Genomic DNA, 23,955 nt, shown 5'->3' on the forward strand with positions numbered 1-23,955 from the left:
TAACATAACTAATTTTATCTTAGCACTTTAACCCAGGGATCAGTTGAAAATAGGTAACTACACAGGAACGAAAAAGTGATTTAGGGCAAAATAACTAGTACATAAGGTTAGGTTTTAGCCCAATATTCATGTCAATCTGTGTTCCATCTAGAAATTGTTGTACTGAAAGATGCTAAAACAGGCTTTAATTCCTATTGTGCATCTTATTCTAAGGGCAGTACGATATTCCACTGTAAGTAGAGAACAGCACATCTTCGTCTTACTGTATAAAAGCAGGCATAAGGCAGGAAGCATCGAGTACCCGTCCCTCGGGCACCGTCCCCTCCTGTCCACTCCCACCCAACCCAGAGCAGCGATGGGCAGTCTGATTCCCTGGGCAGGATCCCAGCTTCTCCTGCTTTCAGATGAATTCCCCCCAAACTGCAGGCCTTTGGCAGAACCCCCCGGGACGGGCAGACACTGCGCACCTCTCCTCTCTGTCGGACCACTTGCCTCCTTCTCCGATATGCTGGTTTAGATTCGGGCATCACTTGACTTTGTATGCACTTCGCGGTAATTCAACAAGTTTCTGAGTTACGCTGAGCTAACGGACTCTCACGCATTTTAAAGAAATGGGAACGGTCTGTGCTAAAATGCAGGTGAGTCATAGTTTTAAAAGTTAATTTTCTTCTATAAAATACTTACTACAAGCACGGCGCGATCAAGATTTTCTACAGACATTCTAGCGTGAAATACTTTTAACATTAAGACAAATCAAATCATAGCCAAAGTGAAATCAGCTCATGACCAGAAGGTTTATATATGATGAGCAAATACTTCGCAGGGAAGAGGTTACAAAGAAGTACATGTAATTCAGTGAAGACAGAGCCACTGTTATTAAGAGCTGAATAGGGAAACAACCTGCAAGAACAAAGCCTAATCGCTCAAAGCCAAGCCTACCCACTAGTTGAATTGCTAAGAAGGCAACGTCCACGTCCACTGATACGTATTTTAAGCACTCTGGCATATTTCACGGTATGTGGCCAGGTGCGAGGTAGCGAGGAGAGCCGTTTAGGTGAGGCGGCGGGCAGGGGCGGGCCGGGGCGGGCCGGGGCGGGCCGGGAGCCCCGGCGGCGGCTCTCCGGCAGCATCTAGCGGGGGCGAGCGCGGGCCCAGCCCGCTCCGCCGCACGGGGAACGGCTACTGCCCTGCCGATACCCCTTTTCCCGAGGTCCCCCACGGGAAACAACAAGAATTTTATTTTTTGGGTCACGCAGCCTATTTTTTAAGCCACTGAAGCACTGACCAGTTTAAAATTTAAGGCAAGACGTTATACTAGGAATTAAAAAACCTAAACAAAGCAGTGCTTTAGGGGTGAAATCTGCCTTTGCAGAGGACCAGCTTAAGGATTATGTAGCTTTAAATCCTACTTAAACCCTATTTTGAAGAATTATAGTGGAGCTGAAGCAATGTAAAGGAGTAAACTTCGATGATAAATTATTGCCAGAACATGCCCACGATCCTAAGCTGTTTCGCAAAATATTACTAAAGCTTCTGTGTCAGAGTGAATAAAATCCTTTTGTTTAAGTTCTTTATCAAAGAAAACTTGATTTGATACATTACCTATCATCACCACAGAATAACCCAAACGCTCTGGGAAAAAAAAAAACCACACATGGAGAAATACATGGAATCGTATAAGGGAATGGTTAATCATAATGTAATCATTTGGTAATGAACAATTTTCAGTGCAGTGCTAACAAATGATTTCCTTTTAAGTCATAGATATGAGAATATCCCTGATGAAGACCGAGGGGATACACTCCCCATAGGTTTCGAGTTGAATTTTTTATTAGTATAAATTAACCCGATAACATTCCCAAGTGCAATGTATTGATTTAAATCACGTTGCGCACATGCCAGATACCTTATTTTGGGATGTTCTCTGAAATGACTAAGTCACTGCATGAGGCTGATTTCTTCCTGTGCGTGGAGCCTTGAAGATGAACAGAAGCGTTGGCTTTGTTTTGTTATAGCACGCGATTCCTCACCGCTATCTAACGCTTTGTCTGTATTGTTCCTTGTCTCTCACTCAAACGCTGCAGTGGAACAAATATTTTATTTTTATTCGCATTTTGAAGCAGTATAAACATTACTAATCTGTGGGTGCCTTAGTTTCTGTAGGATTGACTTTAGAACGTCCTTTTGAAAAGCTCTTAGAGTTACAAGGCAACTGACTCAACAGGTTTCGGCAGAGTCCTTATTGCCAGAGTAACTGAGGAATCCCAGCCTTATTTTAAGTAGTTTGTGTCTCGGGGGGAGGAGGGGAAGCTGACTGCTAAGTAATTAAGATTTATCATCAAGTTGAGCTATCAGATACTAAGCTATCTTCAAAATTTGGGGCATAAGCATACACTCATCATTTTGGGCCTATTTTATCCTCTCTGCCAATTTCTTTATCCTTGTCTTTCTTGCTCACTGCTAAGTCATTTCCCATGATTTCTGTCTGGCTTGCCATGCAGGGAGGTTCAAGTTTTGTTCTGTAGCGTGAGGTTAATGTAAAAATGACTGCGCCTGCAAAACAAACCGAAAAGCTGCAAATGCCAGCGCACTATTGTTCGCCCAGAGAACGGTCCTGCTTTTAACTCGCAGAAGACGGGTTGTCACGGTTCTTCTGCCAGGTGGCACCCCTCGCCAAGCCGGGCTTAACCCAAGCTTGCCCTCAGTATTTGCAGATGGGGTGTATGCCGCAGAACAGAAGCCAGAGAAATAAATCCTTTAGAAGCCAGGAGCGTTTCTCCACCTTGGGCATCGGCTTGTTTGGAGGCAGCCAGCCCATTTTTGGAAATATTTTTATGTCGTCTTCTCTGTCATTAGATACTGAGAAGGGTATATAAAAGCTGAAACAAATACTTCAAGTTTTGAAATCACAACCAATGCTAAAGGTCACAGTATGTATTTCCACTGCGGAGGGGCTGGTGCCGATTCGAGAACTGACACACGCTAAACACTGATGCTCTCCAAGGGGGCCAGGCACTTTTCAAAGATGCTTTTGGTGGAGGGGAGCAAACGTACCAGCCACTGATGAATCGCTACTTGGGACATATATCCACTGGCCACCATAACAAGAATGGCCTAACACCACGATATTACTGCCTAGCACGCCAGACAGGACATGGAAATGAATGTGAAAACTTTGGGGGACACCTAGGACCAAGCAACAAACCTATTTGGCAATGCTTAATAGATGACAGAAACGTCAAAGACACAACCATAACTTTTCACAAGTAACCGCAATCCTTTATCACCATGATCCATTTTTTTTTTACTTACCTCGTTGCATTCTGCTTGTCTAATTAGAATTACTCTTGCTATTTCATTTGAATACGTCCTCACATTTATCTAAAGCTCTTGCTGTATGATTGAATTGCAGCGTGACCCACGTCTAATGCCAGCAGCAGCTCAGACACGTTATACACATTTAATACCTTCAGAAGACAGCAACACAAATACAATTTCTTAGGGACTCCACATTTACCATGGAGATGACTGAAACAAAGCATGGCTACTGCAGGCTCTTGGCTTCAGCAAGGTTACGGTCAGGAGCCTGCCAAAAACATAGCAAGTTTTAATACGTATACCAGAGTAGGTATTTGCATCTCAAGCTGTCTGCTCCTGCTGAGGGACAGGCTCACTTTTGTACTCCTTGGAGGAAGAAAAAAAAATGTGCCCCAAATGAAATCGCCGAAGAAACTGCAAAAAGTCTTATTTCATTTTCTACTGTTCCCCCCCCCCCCCACTTCTCAGAAACACTTATCTTACAATACCAGCCACAAAACCTCTGATTTCTTAGCAATAGATTGAGGCTCTCTGGAGCCAAACTATTTGTTCTGTGTTTGTACACTGCAAAATACAATAGGATCCTGATCCACACCCGGGACTTCTAGGCGCTACTGCAATGCCAGTAATACAATAAATCACTAACTTTTGCCTTTTACTTACAGCTACTTGAAGCAGGTGAAAGGCCTGATGACTTATATTTCCCTGCTGTTAGCCACCCAGGCTCCAACACAGATTAGATTTTATTCAGGCAGTGCTACTGTACTGCTCGGGCGGAGAAGCTGAGCTGCGATAAGAACCATGTACAGGTGGTTTTACTTACCTTTGGAAGTACACAACTCAAGTCTTGCGCTGTTCGGGAAGCTGACTTTTTGTTGGTGGGGGTGGGGGTGGTTTAGTTTTTTTTCCCCCTCTACAGATCTATTTTCTAGCTAGCCAAGGAGAAATGAGAAAGAAACATGGAAGAACATATGTCTGAGTGCCTGTAACAGATGATATGATGGAAAAAATCCAGTGACTTCATACAAAAACCTGGGTAACTCGTAGATAGCCACGTTTGCCTCCATGCTATCAAATCAGATTAACCAGCCAGGAAAATACACTATTTTTAAAACACTGGTGAAAAGAGGGTTGGGGGGAAATTTACTTTAGAGGGAGAAAACGAGTGTTTAAATATCACCATTTCTCAACAGGACACATCATTTCAATGCAAGGTTTTATGAGACTGAACACAAATGCCCAGCAATATCGGAATGTATCCATCTTACTCCAGCTTTTATATTAACAGAAGCCTTTCTATGTAAGCAAGATTTATCAATACATCAAACTACACAATTAACCAGATACAGAAGTCTTATAGGTATCTGAGGATTGTTCAGGTTGGAATGAATAGATCCAGTTTCCTAAGTCTTGCAATGTGCAACAAGGCTCCTTTCATTTTTCTTTGAGAAGTGGGGAAGAAATTATTAGCGTGTGTGAGCGGAAGACTTTATTTTAAACCTTTTAAGCCTTTGTTACCAACGAAACACCCAATTTACCTAGAAAAAACCCCAAACAAAAATCCCCCAACAAACAAAGGTGAGGGATGCAAAGAGTTTGTTTTACTTTTCATGATCTTGTCACTCTAGACCTAAGATGGGTCTCTAAAACGAGAAGAAATAGTAGCACATCAAAACTTCAAATTCAATGCTAATTAAATTTTAAAAGGTTTCCCTGGAACTTCTGTTGCAGTTTTCCAGTTCATGTGTTATCAGTCCTCTACATCGAATAAAAATACTCATATAAGTATTTCTGCATATATTTTCAATTTGCAGTCCAACCTACCTACATTAAAAAAAAGTCGTCTTACATTCAGAACTGAAGCATTTTCTCCTACCTTTATCTCAGTTCGTAACTCCAGGCACATTTTTCTGAGGAGCAGACAACCTTACAAGGTCTTTAAATAATTAATTACAGAAATTCAACATCAAGTATCTTACTTGAGATACTTGCTTCAAACAATTAAAAGATAATATCTGACAGAATAATATGCATCATGTAAGTTTATGCAGCTGAGACTAAGGAGGTCTCAAAAATGCAGGAGGTCCAAGATACGATAGATACTTTATAGCATTCTACTTTTCTTCTCCAACAAATCACAAAACATTGGGGTAGAAAAGGGCAGATCCGTAAGCAATCAGGAGGACAAAATAATAACAGATTTAAAGTTTTTCTCTTCAGATGCCCACACAGGTGCAGGGTGTTTATGTTATGCCCTAGAGATTATAAACAGCCAATTACAGCAGTCTAAAAACAGTACTCAAAATGGAAAGTCAGAAGAAAAACGCACAAACACAATGCACATGAAATTTAACTTTTATTTTTCTGTTGATAAAACCCAAAGATCCCTCACAGCAGCAATAGATGCAGAAGTTACCTGCAGAAATGATACCTCTTCTTAATCTGTTTGCATACCCAAGTATGCCAAGTGTGTAGGGACTGCATATTAACACAGTACAGGCACTGCTCAGTAGTAACAGAGATCAAGTTTCTTGGCATATTTTAATCCACCCTCTCCTTAATATTATAGGGGTTTCATAGTATTAGAGATGACGGTTAATGAGTTGTCTGTTTATTGATTTTTTTGTTGTTGCAATTTACAAACTTATTAAATTCTACACGTACAATTTATATGCCCAGATACACCTCCCCACATTCGGTAGTAATTGACAAACTGTATCCAAATGCTACAATTCAGGATGAAAATGCTACTGCATTTAGCAGCTCTAGCTGCACTAGAGTAAGTATTTCCGTAGAGTAACAAAACACACCTCTTTGTTCAGTAACACAAGGGATACAGGTTTTAAAACGCACATTTCTATCTTGTATCCATACCTTTCTTTAATATATATATTTTTATATATAGCTCTAAAACAAATCTCTACTATTTTACAATTAAATTAAAACACGTCCACAATTGGTCTAACTAGATTTTGGTCTCAATACTTTAAACATTAGCTGTTCCATAAAAATATACAATTCAACAACACAGTTGTATCAGTAACATGAGGCCTTTTGAGAGAGGCCTATGAGAGATACCAACCACGCAATTCAGTGCTCAATGTCATCTAACTGATAAATACTTATACTGCATTTTCAAACTATCGGTATCTTTAAAATCCAAATTTCTCTTTGCAGGCTTACCATGCTTACAAACATGCAGAAAGCAATCACATTTCTCACTTGCCTGTAGCAATCACATTTTTTTCTTTTCCAATAGATCAACTGACAAAGCACAAACTTCATGCTGTCATTTTTAGATCGCTAACCTTTTCCTTTCTTTCACATACTGAATTATTTCACAATGGATCATACTGCTCCATGTGAAAAGACTAGGGATTAGCCACATAGCAAGAACTGCACTTTTCAGTTTAAGCCTCTAAGAATCAAATTACTAACAGTCAATTAGGATGCACTCATAGCTGCCATACAAGTGAACAGACACCCAGTAGACAATCAAGTTAATTCTACATACATACCAAAAGGTGAAGCTTTAAAAAAAAAAAACCAACCAAAACCAACCAACCCAAAACCTAAACTACACAAGTACAGCCTCAAACCTGGTAGATTCCAATAAGTGGATCTCTGTCCAGAAAGTTTCTTCAAAACGGCACACAAAAACTGTGCCACCATCAACCACACTTGAGATAAGATATTAATCACTTATACCCGGAGGTTTCCTTATTTACCACTACAGCACCATTCCACATAAAGTTTTATAGCAATGGTGATGTAGTACTTCTGCAGGACAAACAAGAATCCTCCAAGTCAGAAGCAGTCAGTAATAAAACCCCAGACAAGTTCACATGTCAGGGTAACCTGGCACATAAGCCTCAGCACATTTACTCTTATAAATGTAATAATCAATAATTTAGGTACTAACTATTCCGAGACCAATACAGGCAGTCTGTAGATAAGACTACAACAGAACATACTGAAAAACACAAGAGAGGTATGACAGTTAAGAGAAGTATTTCTTTTAAACAGCAGAAAGTCAGGAAAACATCTGGACTTCTTTTGCACCGCATTAACGTATCTTCTATTTCTGAATATAAAAATACATCTAGAGAGTCAATCCAGAACTGCATACACAATTACATTTTCCCCCTTGCTGCTTTAAAATCAGTACAAAATAATATAAGTTACAGGAATGATTGTTGCAAATTTGTAAATGTCAGCTATTACAAAATCATTATGTGAGAACACCAACTGTAAATTATTTACAGGTGAGGTAATACAATTTCCAGAGTAACGAATTACAATTTAGCAGAAGTGTAAAAATAATGTACTCACCAAAACATTACAAAATCTGGTATCATTATCAGCTACACAGTAGATCATGATTAGTTTTGTAGTTGATATACAACATATTCTTAAGAAAAGTGCCAAAATACTGCTACATAAGAACCTTTTTTTCCCAAATCAGTCAGCAAAAAAACCTGCAGATTCTATGTTAAGTAATACCAAAAGAAAACAGGAAAAAAGGGATGCCAATTGTAGAAATATGTCTTATTAAATGCCTTTGAAAAATCCGTAAATTCACTTTCATGCTTCAAGGTCTGACATGAGAGAGACTTATTTAAAAAAAAAAAAAAATCAATAGAAATATCAACATACATACTTTTTTTAGAGTATCTTAGGCCATTTTAAAAGTACACATTCCTCTTAAGCCGTGAAACACATGGAGGTTGAAAACATTCTAAAAATGGCTGAACTGCCAAGGGTTGTTGCGATCAGTGGCACAAAGTCTTGCTGGATGCCAGTCACTACGGACGTACCCCAGGGGTCTGTACTGGGGTCCATGCTGTTTAACATTTTCATCAATAACACGGGTGACGGGTCAGAGTACACTCTCAGCGAGCCATTCGGAGGGACCTTGGCAGGCTGGAGAAATGGGCAAACAGGAATCTCAAAGTTCAGCAAAGGAAAGTGCAAAGTCCTACACCTGGGGAGGAATAACCTCATGCACCAGTACAGGCTGGGGGGCTGACCAGCTGCAAAGCAGCCTTGCAGAGAACGATACCAAGCTGACCATGAGCCACCGATGTACCCTTGCGGCAAAGCAGCCCAGCAGCCTCCTGGTCTGCATTAGGAACAGCACTGCCAGCAAGTTGAGGGAGGTGATTGTTCCCCTCTGCTCAGCCCTGGTGAGACAAAACTCAAGTTCTGGGTCCAGTTTTGGGCTCCCCAGTTCAATACAGACACGGGCATACAAGAGCGAGTCCAGTGAAGGGCCGCAAAGGTGATAATGTGATTGGAGCATCTGACAGTCAAGGAGAGGCTGAGAGAACTGGGATTGTCTAGCCTGGAGAAGAGAAGGCTTAGGGGTGATCTTACCAATGTGTGTAAATGCCTGGTAGGGCATAAAAAGAGTCAGACTCTTCTCAGTAGCATCCAGTGACTGGACAAGAGGCAATGGGCACAGATGGAAATATAGGAAACTCCATTTAAACATAAGAATGGACCTTCGTAGTGTGAGGGAGATGAAAACACTAGAACAGGTTGCCCAGAGATCTTCTGGAGTCTCCATCTTTGGAGATGCTCAAACACGCAGCTTGTCACAGTCCTGAGCAACCTGCTCTAGCTAACCCTCCTCCGAGCAGGGGGGTTGGACTAGATGATCTCCAGGAGCCCCTCCAACCTCAATCATTCTGTGATTCTATGAAAAGGACAATGTCTTTTGTAGCCCAGGCATTGCATCAACTGAGTCACAAAGCAAACTATAAAATGTAAATGGAATATATTTTCTCTTTAAGTTATTGCATACAATGTTAATTTTGCTGCCTGCGTTTTGCCGATCTCATTTTTTCAAATCTCGACTCCATTTCTTCCAGGACCTTTGGCGTGTATCGCACAACTAATTTAACCTTTCCTTGAGCTGCCTTCAGCAGTTCTACTGCTTTTTCATGATGTTCACCTTCGACACTCTGCAAAGCATAAACCATTAAGTACAATATTAGTAAAGACACACACTGAAAACAGATTTTTTCCATTTTTTGTACAACTTCCATATAATCAAATATTGAAGTATTCTAGTTTGAAGACTGCACATGGACAGCGTCACCCAAGTTCAGGATTTATTCTTCAGCAAATCAGTAAGAGGTGATGATGAATATACTAATGAGTATTAACAAAAGAGTGGCATGAAACTTTTGGTTAGATTTATGCTGATCAATTAAATTCTGTATTTACATACAGTCAGTGAAATAAGGATAACATTAGGCAATTATGAAATTACACTTAAAAATCAACAACTTCAGGATGACACTTATTTAAAATTCAGGCTTGTTTATCTTCTTTTGGCATGCATTTTATATTCAGTAGTCACCCTCAATTTGCCTAGTAAGTTGCCACAGACAACTGCAAGATAGCTGCCTTCCTGATGTTATCCTGTGTTACGACAAGGCATAACAGTGCATACTGGGCACCTGCAATAGAGCAGCCAACATGCAGTGTGTTGCTTATCTTAGTGCTCCACATGTCTCTCAGTAAATGCAAGGTATTCAAGTTAATTTCCTCTAAACTGATTAAGAACAGCCTAACCCAACTCAGCAAGAACAGAATAAAAATACTTTCCTAAAACAACTCTCAGAATTTATTAGGGTTATATTAGATTCATCTAATTACAAATTTAAGCAACAATTCTCAACAATTGCATCCAAATATACATTCCTGGACAGCATACATTTTATCAGCAAAACTTATTTCTCCCAAACTTATTAAACACAATGATGGGACTACCCCAAGCCTACCTCCCACTGGTGCTATTAGAAGCTAGAAGGCAGGTGATGTACCTGTTGATTGGAGGGTTTCCCCGTTACTATAAAGTTACTTACAGAAAGAAAGACAACAGTTAAAAAAACCCAAGTTATTTCTCTTCTATCAGACTTAGACAACACATACATTTGAATGTTTTCATTTTTGTTATTCAAGTGGATGTGTAGGCTGTTCTGTTTAAAACTGGTAATAAAAGGTTTGTAAAGTTCTATGTTTAATTATATCAAAACACCTAGAATTCTGAAGTACACTCAAAATCTCCCAGCTGAAAAAAAATAAACTTGTTTTAACGCACATCCACTGCAGTCTTGGCAGTGGCAATTTTTTTTTAAAGTATTAAATTACAAATTACAATTACAAGAAAATGCCTGTCATATGTATTAAGATGACAGGATTCCATCTGTAAACATCAGAAGAAGATTCTTCTTCTGAGACCACATTAGCATTCTTAACAGTATTTTATGCACTCACTCACTGTATTCTTACAATGGCTATATATATTTACACATGTGCACGCACACACACGCAGTCATTGTTAGCTGTACCAAGTGTCTGATGATCAGGTTCACTTTGGGGTGGAGTGGTGGTTTTGTTTTCTTTAAGAGGGTCTGTGGGTGAGGAAGGCCTCATCTGAAGACAGTTCTACACCTGTCCCTCAACACTTCAAAATAACAGGAAGACTAGGCCAAGGACAGTCGCATCACTACAGCCATATTTTCTCTTACATCTCCTGAAAAGGACAATTGGACTCCCAGGTAATAGTCAGGAGCCGAGCATGTCAGGGATCTGTGCTAGCAGGGACTTCCCAGAGTACAGACACCCAGTAAGTCTCTATCCCTTTCACGTGTCAAAACAACCCACTCAGGTTAAAGAGCACAGGATTTAGTTTGACCCTCAGTCTTAAAATAAAATTGGGTTTCCAGATGTAATTATGAGAACATGAATTTTAAGCTAGCATACAGCTTCTCTGCAAATAAAAGCAAGAGTTTGAGAGATATTTACATGCATTTGACTAGCAGCTGCCTTAAGTCAAAGCCTGTCCATAGCCTCCTCTTTCCATAGCCTCCTCTTTCCAGTCACCCTGTGTTTTGCTTTTTGTATTGTAATCTTCAGAAGAGGATACTTATTAAAAATAAATATCCACATCAGCACTTTAGACATATACCCCTTAAAATATGCTAGAAAGTCTCAGTTTTTGAAGCTCAGTACACTTAAGTGGAAGGAAAAAAAATACTACACAACTGAAAGTAACACCACCTTGTAGTTCCATCTTACTACAGCTTTCATTATGCAGTAGCATTTTCATTGGGATAATGAGAATCTGGTCAGTCTAACGCAACATAGCATAATTTACTACTTACCTTAGAAGGTGCAGAAAACTATATTAATTAAAATCTGCATCATGCAACTTGGATGAAAGAGGAAGCCATAATGGCAGTTTAATACTATTTCACAAAACAGTACTTTGGTTAGATTTATACAACCCCTCAGAATCTGAAATACGACATAAATAGCACAGTTCCCAGCTGAGACAGATAACCAAAGTATAATCCTAGAACTCCCAATGCACACAACTCTACAGAAACCGAAGCAAGTTGTTCTTGCAAGGACAAAAAGAAACTATTTTGCCAAGATTAAAAGACGACATCGAGCTTGTGCCATGTATATTCTCTGTATGCCCCCAAGTGGAAACAAGTAGTTACTGCTACATAAAGTGAAAACCAATTCCTACCACTCCGTTTACAGAAAGCAGCTGGTCTCCACGTTTCAGGCCTCCATGTCTATCAGCTATACCGCCAGGGATAATTCGAGAGATATAGATTGGAGAATTTTGTTCTTTGCCTCCCATAATGTTGAATCCAAGACCTTCTTCGGTTTTGGGTAGTTCAACCACTCTGGGATGGGAATGACCTTCACTAGCAGCAAATGCAGCTACCGTGGCCTGTGAGAAACAAGATTTTCCTATTTGTAAGAAATTAAACATAGAACCCTTAGCTAGACACAGTGAGCAGGCTGAAAAAGTATTTTTATCTCAAAGTACTTAAATATTAAGACAAATGAAATTAATTCCCTAGATACCGACATTAGCATGAAAAATTTAGAACTCCAAGAATAAAATGGAAAGGGAAGAAACTTAAAAAGAACAAGTCTTTTGTTATACCTTTTAATAACCAGTTAAGCTTACCTGTTTTATCAGACATCTAGATAATATCCTTCTGAATTTTAAATAATCTTCTTCTGATTCTAAAGTAACAAACTACTGTATTTTACACAAGTTTGTTTTTACAAACAGTTGTAAACAGTTTAGTTTGGCTTTTACCTTTGCTGTTGCATTAGCTCTAACTTCTGGGCTACTGCTGATATCCACAGTTTCGTATACATGTTCATACACCTTTAGAGACAAAACAGTTTAAGTATGGGGAAGACAGATATTTTTCTGCTTAGACGGTGTAACAAAGTATCAGTTACAACTTAAAAATACATACATTAAAAAGTACACACCTCTAATAAGTTACTCCCTGATTCACTACAAGGTGTCAAGTGACAATCTACCATACTATGAAGAAACAACTCTCTCAGCATCTTTATTGCTCAGTTAATCCGTGCATATCTAGGTCTCAACCTAAATCTTCCCTCCTTCCACAGCATTCAGACCTCACCATTAATTTAGAAGTGCTTATGGCTAGTCTAATACACCAGACTGGAGACATGGACATGCTCTTGTTTGATTCAAGCTGGAACTCTTCAGTAAGGATGCATGCAAAACCACTTAAGGACAGCTCTTCAAAGCTCTCCCAACAACCCAGCCCTCCCCCTAAAACCCCGTATTTTCCTTCAACTGATGCAATTGACTGAATACCTTAAGAAAAAAAGGGTATCAAAACCACAGAGGCAGTAAGAATACTAATGCTAAGGAGGTGCTTACACCGAGAGCTAATCCCCATCCTCACATCTACCTGCCAATCATTCAGACTTGCTAAGCAATAAACATACTGTCCTCGACAGGATGAAAACAGTAAGATGACACCTGTGTCTACAAACAGATCTGTTAAATCATTCCAGGTTTTGTCATCAGTGGTAGCACCAACAGCAAAAGCAAGGCGTATTCAATCACTTAAAAATCTCCAAGAGAGTATCTGGAATGAAGATGAGGTGGTGCAAGGCTCCACCTCAAGGTGATGTGGATTTAGCTTGGAAGAAACAGAGACAATTCGTACTTTGTCCATTCTGACATTCCAAGAGGATAACAGCCTGCTAGCTGCCAGTAAGGACAGGCTCTCAAGATAACCTCTAAAATGTTATTTGCTCCTGAGCCATTATTTAATACACCTATGGTATCCCAAATTATCTTCTTCTGAACCTTTAAAAATAAGTCTTGTTCTGTTAAGCTCCATAAGTCAAATTCAGCTTTTAGAAAAAACAAAATCAGATTATTGCACTGAACACAAAGGAAAAAGTGTAACATACTGTTTTTTAACTCAAGATAACTGCTTCCATCAAGTTAACTTACCTCCCTTACAGCATTACAGAATTCACTTTGAAGGACCCTTTGCAAAGCCTGTAGCTTTTGTGGTGGCACTTCTCCACTTCTCTGTAATTTTTCCAGCAACTCAATTGCTCTGCAGATGTCTACAGAAAACGAAAGTACTAGTAATGAGGAATGCCTGAGGAAATTCAAGGGTTTTTTTTTTTGTTTTGGTTTTTGTTTTAAATTAAGTTAATGGAGCAGTCTGTGTGTGTACTTGTATACACCTTAAAACTACGTATTAGTTTCATTTCTCCCATAAAACTATATATCTACAAAATGTTACAATAAAACACCATATTTTCCCACTATTTTTAAGTCAACCACAGCAATCCAACCCTGTAACATATCTGGAGGTATCACTGCCATATGTATATTTTAAAGACAATTTGATTTTTTCTTGAAGATTAAATCAGGCTGAAATATTTCATTGATATATACACTATCAACATTTCATATGTATAACTTCATAATTTATCTACTGCACAGATAACATTTTGTTAAAACCAGCTAGAATATTGTAAAATAAGCTAACATTCCTTTTATATTAAAAAAAATTAGTTCAACAAGAGTACGCTCGATGCTTTCCCTACAACAGGGCTGAGAACTATCTGGCCTATTTTTTTTTTTCCCCCAAAGTGCTCAGAAAAACAACCAAACTCCTTTTGATATTCTCAGCTGAGAGAGAATATCTCTGTAGTTTAGAATCCTCAACCCCAAACCCCTTTGTTCCAGTTCCTAGAAATTTGTTCCTAAGAACTCACATTGTCCATATTCTCATAAATGCAGATGCTGCTTTGTGAAACTGAACTCCCTGTGAAGGATTTGATTCCAGACCAGTATGACTCAAGATGGGTATCAAACACTATGTGACATGCTCCTGGCAGCTCTACAAGAGTAGAATACATTAATATCACTCACTTATATTTCCAAAGTGTTACATTAGTGATGGAATGCGTTGATGATAACTTCCTTCTCCAAGTGGTAGAGGAGCCAACAAGGAGAGGTGCTATGCTGGACCTTGTTCTCACCAACAAGGAGGGGCTGGTGGGGAATGTGAAGCTCAAGGGCAGCCTGGGCTGCAGTGACCACAAAATGGTGGAGTACAAGATCCTTAGGGCACCGAGGAGGGCGCACAGCAAGCTCACTACCCTGGACTTCAGGAGAGCAGACTTTGGCCTCTTCAGGCATCTGCTTGGTAGAGCACCATGGGACAAAGCCCTGGAGGGAAGAGGGGCCTAAGAAAGCTGGGTAATATTCAAGGATCACCTCCTTCAAGCTCAGGAGCGATGCATCCCAACAAAGAGGAAGTCAGGCAAAAACACCAGGAGGCCTGCATGGATGAACAAGGAGCTCCTGGACAAACTCCAACACAAAAAGGAAGCCTACAGAGGGTGGGCGCAAGGACAGGTAGCCTGGGAGGAATACAGAGAAATTGTCCGAGCAGCCAGGGATCAGGTTAGGAAAGCTAAAGCCCTGACAGAATTCAATCTGGCCAGGGACATGAAGGGCAACAAGAAAAGATTCTATAGGTACGTCGGGGATAAAAGGAAGACAAGGGAAAATGTGGGCCCTCTCTGGAATGAAACGGGAGACCTGGTTACCCGGGACATGGAGAAGGCGGAGGTACTCAATGACTCTTTTGCCTCGGTCTTCACTGGCAAGTGCTCGAGCCTCACCGCCCAAACCACAGAAGGCAAAGGCGGGGACTGGGAGAATGAAGAGCCGCCCACTGTGGGAGAACATCAGGTTCAAGACCATCTAAGGCACCTGAAGGTACACAAGTCCATGGGACCCGATGAGATCCATCAGCGGGTCCTGAAGGAACTGGCGGATGAAGTTGCTAAGCCACTATCCATCGCATTTGAGAAGTCGTGGCAGTCCGGAGAAGATCCCACTGACTGGAAAAGGGGAAACAGAACCCCCATTTTTAAAAAGGGAAAAAAGGAAGACCCGGGGAGGAGCTACAGGCCAGTCAGTCTCACCTCTGTGCCTGGGAAGATCATGGAACAGATCCTCCTGGAAGTTACGCTAAGGCACACGGAGGACAGGGAGGTGACTGGAGACAGCCAGCATGGCTTCACCAAGGGCAAGTCCTGCCTGACTAACCTAGTGGCCTTCTATGATGGAGTGACTACATCAGTGGACACGGGAAGGGCTACAGATGTTGTCTATCTGGACCTCTGTAAGGCCTTTGACACGGTCCCCCACAACAGCCTTCTCTCTAAACTGGAGAGGTATGGATGTGATGGGTGGACTGTCCGGTAAAGGGTGAGGAATTGGTTAGATGGTCGCATCCAGAGGGTAGTGGTCAACAGCTCAATGTCCAGATGGAGACTGGTGACAAGTGGCGTCCCGCAGGGGTCTGTATTGGGACCGGTACTGTTTAATATCTTCATCAGTGACATAGACAGTGGGATCGAGTGCACCCTCAGCAAGTGTGCAGGTGACACCAAGCTGAGTGGTGCAGTTGACACGCCAGGGGGATGGGATGCCATCCAGAGGGACCTGGACAAGCTTGAGAAGTGGGCCCATGTGAACCTCATGAGGTTCAACAAGGCCAAGTGCAAGGTCCTGCACCTGCATCGGGGCAACCCCTAGTATCAATACAGGCTGGGGGATGAAGGGATTGAGAGCAGCCCTGCTGAGAAGGACTTGGGGGTACTGGTGGATGAAAAGCTGTACATGAGCCAGCAATGTGCGCTCGCAGCCCAGAAGGCCAATCGTATCCTGGGCTGCATCAAAAGAAGCGTGGCCAGCAGGTCGAGGGAGGGGATTCTGCCCCTCTGCTCTCCTCTGGTGAGACCCCACCTGGAGTACTGCGTCCAGCTCTGGAGCCCTCAGCACAAGAAAGACACGGACCTGTTGGAGCGGGTCCAGAGGAGGGTCACGAAAATGATCAGGGGGCTGGAACACCTGTCCTATGAAGAAAGGCTGAGAGAGTTGGGGTTGTTCAGCCTAGAGAAGAGAAGGCTTTGGGGAGACCTTATTGCAGCCTATCAGTACTTAAAGGGGGCTTCTAAAAAAGATGGCGGCAGACTTTTTAGCAGGGCCTGTTGTGACAGGACAAGGGGGAATGGCTTTAAACTAAAGGGGGGTAGATTTAGACTAGATATAAGGAAGAAACATTTTACGCTGAGGGTGGTGAAACACTGGAACAGATTGCTCACAGGGGCAGTGGATGCCCCATCCCTGGAAACATTCCAGGTCAGGTTGGACGGGGCTCTGAGCAACCTGCTCTAGTTGAAGATGTCCCTGCCCACGGCAGGGGGGTTGGACTAGATGACCTTTAGAGGTCCCTTCCAACCCGAAGTATTCTATGATTCTGAATCACGGAAGTCCTTGAAGAGAAGAAGAACGGTCTCTCAGAAAAGCAGACAGAAAGGATTACCTTCGTTATCACAAAGGCAAAGCAGCAGTGATTAATCTACTATACAAATAAGACACAGATTATTTTAGAAAAGGATGAAGTCTGGGACACTGCTATATCCCAAGCACATTACTTTGTTTTTTCAGTAATTAACCTTTAGGCAATCATTTTTCATGTGACTGTATGTCTACTCAATGGCATCATGGCAGCACAGAAGATGTGCAAGAGCCACGAACTTCTAAAGGCCAAGTGTAAGAAGAGAGAATTTACGTAACGATGAAAAAACAGTGGGATGTATGTTCTGAAATTAAAGCGAAGGGCACTGGCAAGAGACTACCCACAGTTATGTTCTGTGCACTTTCGTAAACTATCAGTCAGACACATCTTACCGACTACGACACTGAGATCAAGTGGCGCAGTCAATTAAACAAGGTACAACTTAACCTCACAGACTGATCATCCACTAGCACAGTTAAAGCTGTGTCTGAATCACAGACTGGAAACAAACCCTTCATGGAAGAACATCCAAGTATTATCATTACAGCCACAAGACACAAATTATTTCAGATGAGAGTTAAGGTTTCTACGTGCCATGAGAACTTGGCATTTTTTGGCAAGCATTTTCAAGCTTTACAAGCATCAGACATCTAAAGCAAAGAAATAGCAAAACCTAAACTTTAGCTATTATTAATCCCAAGTCTACAGAGAACTCATTTCACACAGGCATGAGTATTTGCTATTTGTACAACAATTACAAAAGGAAAAAATGTTTCTAAAGCTTTTAATTTCCTAACAAACATTTGTATTTCATTTAATATACAAAATATTTGATGAAATTGAAGAGGTTCTAGATGTGACTGTTTATTAGTCTTTCAATCTTTTTATGATGCAAAATCATCAACATCCTTAGTAATCTTTGTGTTCAGCAACAGCAGTACAAATTATCTTAATTTCATGAAGTCTTGCACTGAACAGCTTGAAGTAGAATGATCAACAAATGGCAATAGCAGCACTTCCAATCCTGCAACACTCCATATATTCATGAAAAGTCTAGTAAGTATGTAAATTACAATACAGCTATCATTTAAATACTTGCAGATGTTTGCAGACAAATGACTGTTTCATGCACATAAAGAGTACGGTTCTATGCAGCCGTTCTCGAGTCTGTGGTCCATGAACCATGTTAAGCTGTAAGGTACATGAACTTGTTATCTAACAGTTTGATTAGTATACTGCAAGAAATTTTAAAGGGTGACAGCAATCGACTGATCCAAAGAGTAGCTGCAGAAATCAAGACTCCAGAACTCCATTTGCTAATTTCTCCTCTTTTTTGACCTCCATGTTTCATCAATAAACTAGATATATTTCCTACCTGCATCTCCTAATAAGCCAAAATGTTCAACTACATAGCATTGTATACCCTAAGGTAAAATTGGCTAGTTTGGGAACCAGCTGTGTCTTTCATAAAGCGTAGACTAAGAGCACAGAATCAGCTTGTCAAAAAGTGTCTGGGATACACTGAACTGGATTCCTTTTAGATGAAGCTAAAGCAGAAGATGCACTTTAATAAAAAAGGGCTTTCAGATCAGAGGACTAAGCTGCTGCTGTAAAGTAAAAACCCAAAGGAGACAAACACAGCATGAAAGCTGGGTCCTCAGCACTCTACAGATGTCCTTTTATCACACTGCACCTCTTGATCAGGTAGATATAGGCAATGGATCCCATTACCAGGACACTTTTTCCCCCAGCTGTTTTGTTTTACCCTGTTTACAGGACCCCATTATACCAGTCTGAAAGTGAAATGAGTGTAACCTTTTCATACTGAACTGCATTAGGCACTATTAGTCAAAAGCCGAAGATTCAATCTCTCCCAGCAACACTGCTCTGGAAAGGAACTAGTTTGGCTGGGAACAGGTGGCAAAACACACCTTCTTGCAACTGTGCCTGGAGAAGGAAAGATTGTTGACTACTCTGCTGATGTAGTTTACTTCCTCCTAAACCACTGCTCGGGGTACGATCAGCTGAAAGCTGTCTTCCTTGCAATATTAACACTATAGTTCGGCCAACCGTTCGGAACCAGAGACTGAAATGAACACTACATAATTGTTTCCATGATGGATTTCAACAAGGAATGATGTAGAAATAACTCCAGAGGTAGGTGATTAAAAAACCCATAAAACTCATTGTAAGATGGAATCCAGACATAATTAAAAATTTTATTTTCTTTTAACCTTTTCGTCCTGTTTGAATCAGTTGCCTGTTCTTCACAAATCATTTTTTGTGATCACAGGATACGAGACTGAAGTTCTGAAAAAAAGATACATTTAAACTAAAAGAATGTGGGGAAAAAAGCCAGCAAGATGCCACCACTCCAAGCATATGTGTGAACAAAACACAGAAAGAGGAAAAATGCAGCGTCCTCATAGATACTCCTGATTAACCACCTCCGCTGCTTATGTTCAAATAGTCTGGATTCCTAAGGTGTACGTAGAGTTATCACACATCACCACCAAACCATAAGAATAACTCTGAAATGTTAAATGTTTTTTCACCCCTGCACTCCAGTGAATTTGGGTGGTGGTGTTTGCAATACAGTTTAGAGGAGAGAACAGACGGGGAGAATTTTCAATTGCCCTGATGGTAAGCATATGGTAACCATTTTAAATCAGCTAATTTTCTACACTATTCTCTCTTTTCTTATGCTATATGCCAACAACATTAGTGATGTTCACTTTCAAGCTGCTGATGATTCATCATCAGGTTATCTGCAGTCAACCCCATACAATTAACAGAGGTTATTTATTTCTGTAAATAAAGCTCTTGCTTTTGTAGGCCCATTATACTGTGCCCCTTTTTTCTTCTTAAGAAGACCTATATGCCAGAATACTAAATAGCTCCTTTGTTCCACTGATCCCTAAGTAACTCTGCAGATTTGTTTGTTTTCACATAGAGCATAGCGGCAGGGTAATGAGGTGGAGGAGGATGCTGCCTGAGGTTTAACTCAGCAGACCTACTAAGAGCAACTAATCCACTACCAAAGCAGCTGCCCTAATTGAAAAGCTTTAGAGTAGGGAGGGTAGACGAACTGCGGAGAGGGAAGCAAAGTTCTTAGGCAAGTCACTATTTACAGGCCTTCTCTCACACGTTACAAGCGCTTCACTTATGGAATGGGAAGGAGGGTTAGGCAAATAGAAAAAACAAATTCTGTGGTAGGTAACACGTGATAGTATCAAACAAGTGGTATAAAGTAGGTATACACAGTGCGTTATACATCTACAAAAAAGCATCTAGCACCGTGAGCAAAGGTGGTGGTCCCAATGCGAATGGCAGTGGAAAAACAGTCAGTTCATCCAATCACCTACAGTCCACTTAATTGCCTTCCTTTTCAAGGACAGGATTTCCTCATTCTCAGTATTCTTTTCCCATTTAAATTCCAGTTTCCCCTCCCTATTTTCCTAAAAACACACTAATAAACCAATCATATATATTGTTATACAAGCATGTGTTTACTGAGCTACTGCGGACCTTGCACAGTTCTGAAGAACCACCCTGAAAGGAAGTTTATCATTGTTTCTTAAAAGCCCTAGATAAAAGACACAAACGTACTACAGAAAAAATACACACTAGGTTTTGCATTTTATGTGTTTCCCTACTAATTCTAGTTATGCACTACACAGTATTAACAATACAAATTAAGACTATAAACTGGAAAATCGGGATGAAAACATAAATGTGAGAGAGTAATAGAGTTGAGCAGAACCACGAACAAGTGTAGAGGGACTCCTGCATGTGTCTGTCGTCTTCTGTAAAAACAAGTAAATTATTATTGCTAAGACACCACCTAACATATTGAACTTAAAGCTAAGAATTCAGCTGTGTTTTCCCAGGAAACAGAAACAAGGAGTTAGCACGTTGAGTTAAGAGCTGGCAGAAGTGTTGACACTACAGACATCTACAGAAGGTCTGGGGCGAGCGCACCCATGGAAACCCAGCCACAAACTGAAACGCGAGGAAAATCTTCGGGGGCTGTATAAAGAAAAGCCGAAGAAGCAAGTCCCACCAACACACTAAAAGAACCAGGAGTGAAGGGAAACATTTGCAAAGCAGCTACCGCACGGCTGCTCTCCGGCTGCCTCCGGGAGAGAGGCGTCGCTCGGTGCCCTGCGGCGGGCCGGAGAGGGCAGTACCGCCATCGCTGCCCGCTCTCGCCTCCTCCGCGGCCGCGGCACGGCACGGCGGTGCTCCGCTCCCCGAGGCCTCAGGCCGGGGGGGGGGGGGGGCTGGACGGAAGGACGGGGAAGACCGTCCCAGAGGCTCGGGCCAGACCCCCGGCAACACGCCCCAGAGCCGGGCCCAGGCAGCGGGTGGACCAGCAGCTCCACCGCCCCAGCTCGCCCGCGGCAGAAAGCGGCCAGGAGCGTCCGTCCCTCGGCCGGAGCTGCGCTCACCTCGCTCCAGCCGCACCGGCTCGCCCAGCGCCGCCATCTTCTCCTCGCTGCGGCCCGCACGGGAAGTGACGCAGCGCTGCCGGATGGGCCGCGGGGGGGGGGGGGGGGGCGGTGGGGCTGGCGCCGACAGGGGGCGACATGGCGGCCCCGATCGCGACAGCGGTTTTAATCGCGGTAGCGGCCTGCGCTTTGGGAACCATTGCCGTGTTCACCTTGGATGTGCAAAGGCGTGTTGGCAGCGCAGACCAGCAGTGGGTCTCTGCAGAGGCTGGCAGCTGCCTGCCGGCCCGTCAATGTGGTGGGACGTGGTTCCTCTTGGCCCTGTGTTTCCCAGATGCCAGCCAAAATTATGGCAAGTTCACTAGAAAATGCCCTCCCCCCCCGCCCTTAACATTACTGAGGACTCTTTACAGGCTAAAAACACCACACAGGCAGCGCGTATCTTTCTGTGCACCCTGAGTGCCCCTGGAGATGGAATCTATCTAAATACTGCTCTGCCTGTGGGAAATGTGAAGCATGTGCTTTACGTTTATTGTTTGGCATCAATTTAATCTATGTGTGGGGCTAATGTATTGCATTTACCTTCTGTATTAAATTGATGTAAGTACAAATATGATATACTTACTCTGTGAGGCGCTTTCTGGAAAAGAGCAGGGGACTACTTCAGGACATGTATTTATATCTTCTTAATTTATTCTAAGGGTATAACTCTTGATGTTCGGCTTTGATTTTGTCTGCATTTTGTACTTTTTGCTTTGAAAGAGAATAGTTCTCAACAGGCCTCAAAGTGTCTGCTAATGTGACAGTGATGTACTCTCTCCTTTCTGTGATTCATTTTAATGCCAGTTCCTCTCAGTTTGAAGGATGCTGTCTGTGCGTTTCAATGAAAAGGTCATATGAATGGAATTTTGCAGGTGAACAAAATTAAATCCTCACAGACTAGTTTTCAGCGAGAAAAAGTGTTTTAGCAGCTGGAACCAGAGAATGTTTCTGGAATAAAATCCAGATGTTTCTATCACAGTGGTGCAGGAACTACCATTCTGTTACAAGTGATTGAAATTTTAAATATCCTGCTCTGACTTCGGACAGATGAGCCTATGGAGAAAAATGAGTGTTCAGCAACATTTCATAAGTCTTAAGATTTTTCCAAAAGACGTGTGATAAGAATACGTGTTTAAACATACCTTTAAAGTAGCATTATTCTGACTTCAGTAAAGACTAAAGATTCGGAAGTTAAAGCAGCTGCTTTAACTTTCCTGTAGAGCCAGTGAACTGGACAATGACGTTATGAGAATAAGAAAATCTGAAAAGCAAATTTTATGTAGTGCTTCCACTATCTACTTTATAGCACGGTTCAGCTTAAACCATATCGCTCCAGGAATATGCGCTGATTTATACCTGAAGGGAAAAAAAAAAAAAAAATTAAGTTTGGGTTTCTAATTTGTGATCTGTGAAGAATGTTGATAATGTAGTAGTTACTTGGTTTTGTTTGTTCTTTGTTTCCAAAAGGGAACTTACTTTCTCTGATTATCTTTTACTTGAGAAAGCTAGGTCTTTTTACACCAGAAGTTCTTTGGATAGCAGGAAAACTAGTGGGGTTATAATGTTACAAAAGAATGGAAAAGAAGCAGTCGAAGGGACTGCTTATTCTGTTTGGTGTTTGCTTTTTTGTAACACCAGTGGAACTCAACCACCTGAAAAATATCTGAGAGAAAGAAAACTTTGGTACAAAATTTGCCATTGCTGTCTGTTTTAATAAAAAAGCTAAAAGTTGGCATGTATGCCTTTTCTGTGTCCTCCAGGAGAACCAAAGAATGACAGGCTTGATATTCCAGTGGAAGAAGTGGAATGCCAGTGCAGGACCGCAATGGAGGGAAGGAAAATAAGGCTACAGAATATGTAGAAAAAGAAAAAGTACGAATACCCATTTGCTTTTTCCTTTCTGAGGTACTGCACTTAAGTGCATTGCTGCATTTTTGCAGGACTGCCAGATTTTTGCAGTGGTGTCTTAAGTTACAAAGCTAGGCATTGCTATGGCAGAGGTATTTTAGTGCATTTTTTGTCTTAAAAAATAAGAAAATGTATTTGAATTAAAGAAGTAGCCACTGTGTAAGTCAGAAGTCTAATCCTGTCCCACTAGAAGGGAATGAACTGCTGAGTCTATAGCATGCTATATTTTTCTCAAGAAAAATTCAAAAAATAGGTGGATGCTGATAGATTCAGTACTAATATGACAAACTGTTTGTGCCACCCTGGTCAGGAAATCCCTATCCTGGTAAGTGTTCGGAGGAAAACAGGTCCCAGAAGTGATTCCCAAAGAGTGAGGGATGCTCCTCCCAAATTACTAGGTAAATGTATGTGCACAGTAGTGGCTGAGAAGCGTGAAAGATCTAAGCATTAAAAGTCAATTGATGTATTTTGCTAACTATAATGAAATTATTAGTTTAGACCCATTTGTCTGTGTCACTCAAGCTTGT

General features: G+C 41.5%; 1 protein-coding gene across 1 annotated transcript; it reads right to left on the minus strand.

Moving 5' to 3' along the window:
* Positions 1 to 5,657: 5,657 nt before the first annotated feature.
* On the minus strand, positions 5,658 to 21,545 carry LIN7C (lin-7 cell polarity scaffold C). The gene is made up of 5 exons (XM_076343858.1): positions 21,479 to 21,545; positions 13,646 to 13,764; positions 12,455 to 12,526; positions 11,867 to 12,076; positions 5,658 to 9,284 (listed from the first exon to the last, which is right to left on the minus strand). Exons 1-5 carry the CDS (start codon positions 21,513 to 21,515, stop codon positions 9,129 to 9,131), a joined length of 594 nt encoding a protein of 197 aa, XP_076199973.1. The 5' UTR covers positions 21,516 to 21,545; the 3' UTR covers positions 5,658 to 9,128.
* Positions 21,546 to 23,955: the final 2,410 nt, after the last annotated feature.

Source organism: Aptenodytes patagonicus, chromosome 7 (assembly GCF_965638725.1).
Source record: "Aptenodytes patagonicus chromosome 7, bAptPat1.pri.cur, whole genome shotgun sequence".
Taxonomy (NCBI): domain Eukaryota; kingdom Metazoa; phylum Chordata; class Aves; order Sphenisciformes; family Spheniscidae; genus Aptenodytes; species Aptenodytes patagonicus.

Excerpts from the sequence above, each read along its gene's own strand:
- LIN7C (XM_076343858.1), bottom strand. The coding sequence starts at position 21,515 with ATGGCGGCGCTGGGCGAGCCGGTGCGGCTGGAGCGAG. Across the intron at positions 12,077-12,454 it reads GAGCTAATGCAACAGCAAAG|GCCACGGTAGCTGCATTTGC; the intron begins GTAAAAGCCAAA and ends TGTTTCTCACAG. Across the intron at positions 9,285-11,866 it reads TGCTTTCTGTAAACGGAGTG|AGTGTCGAAGGTGAACATCA; the intron begins GTAGGAATTGGT and ends TATGCTTTGCAG.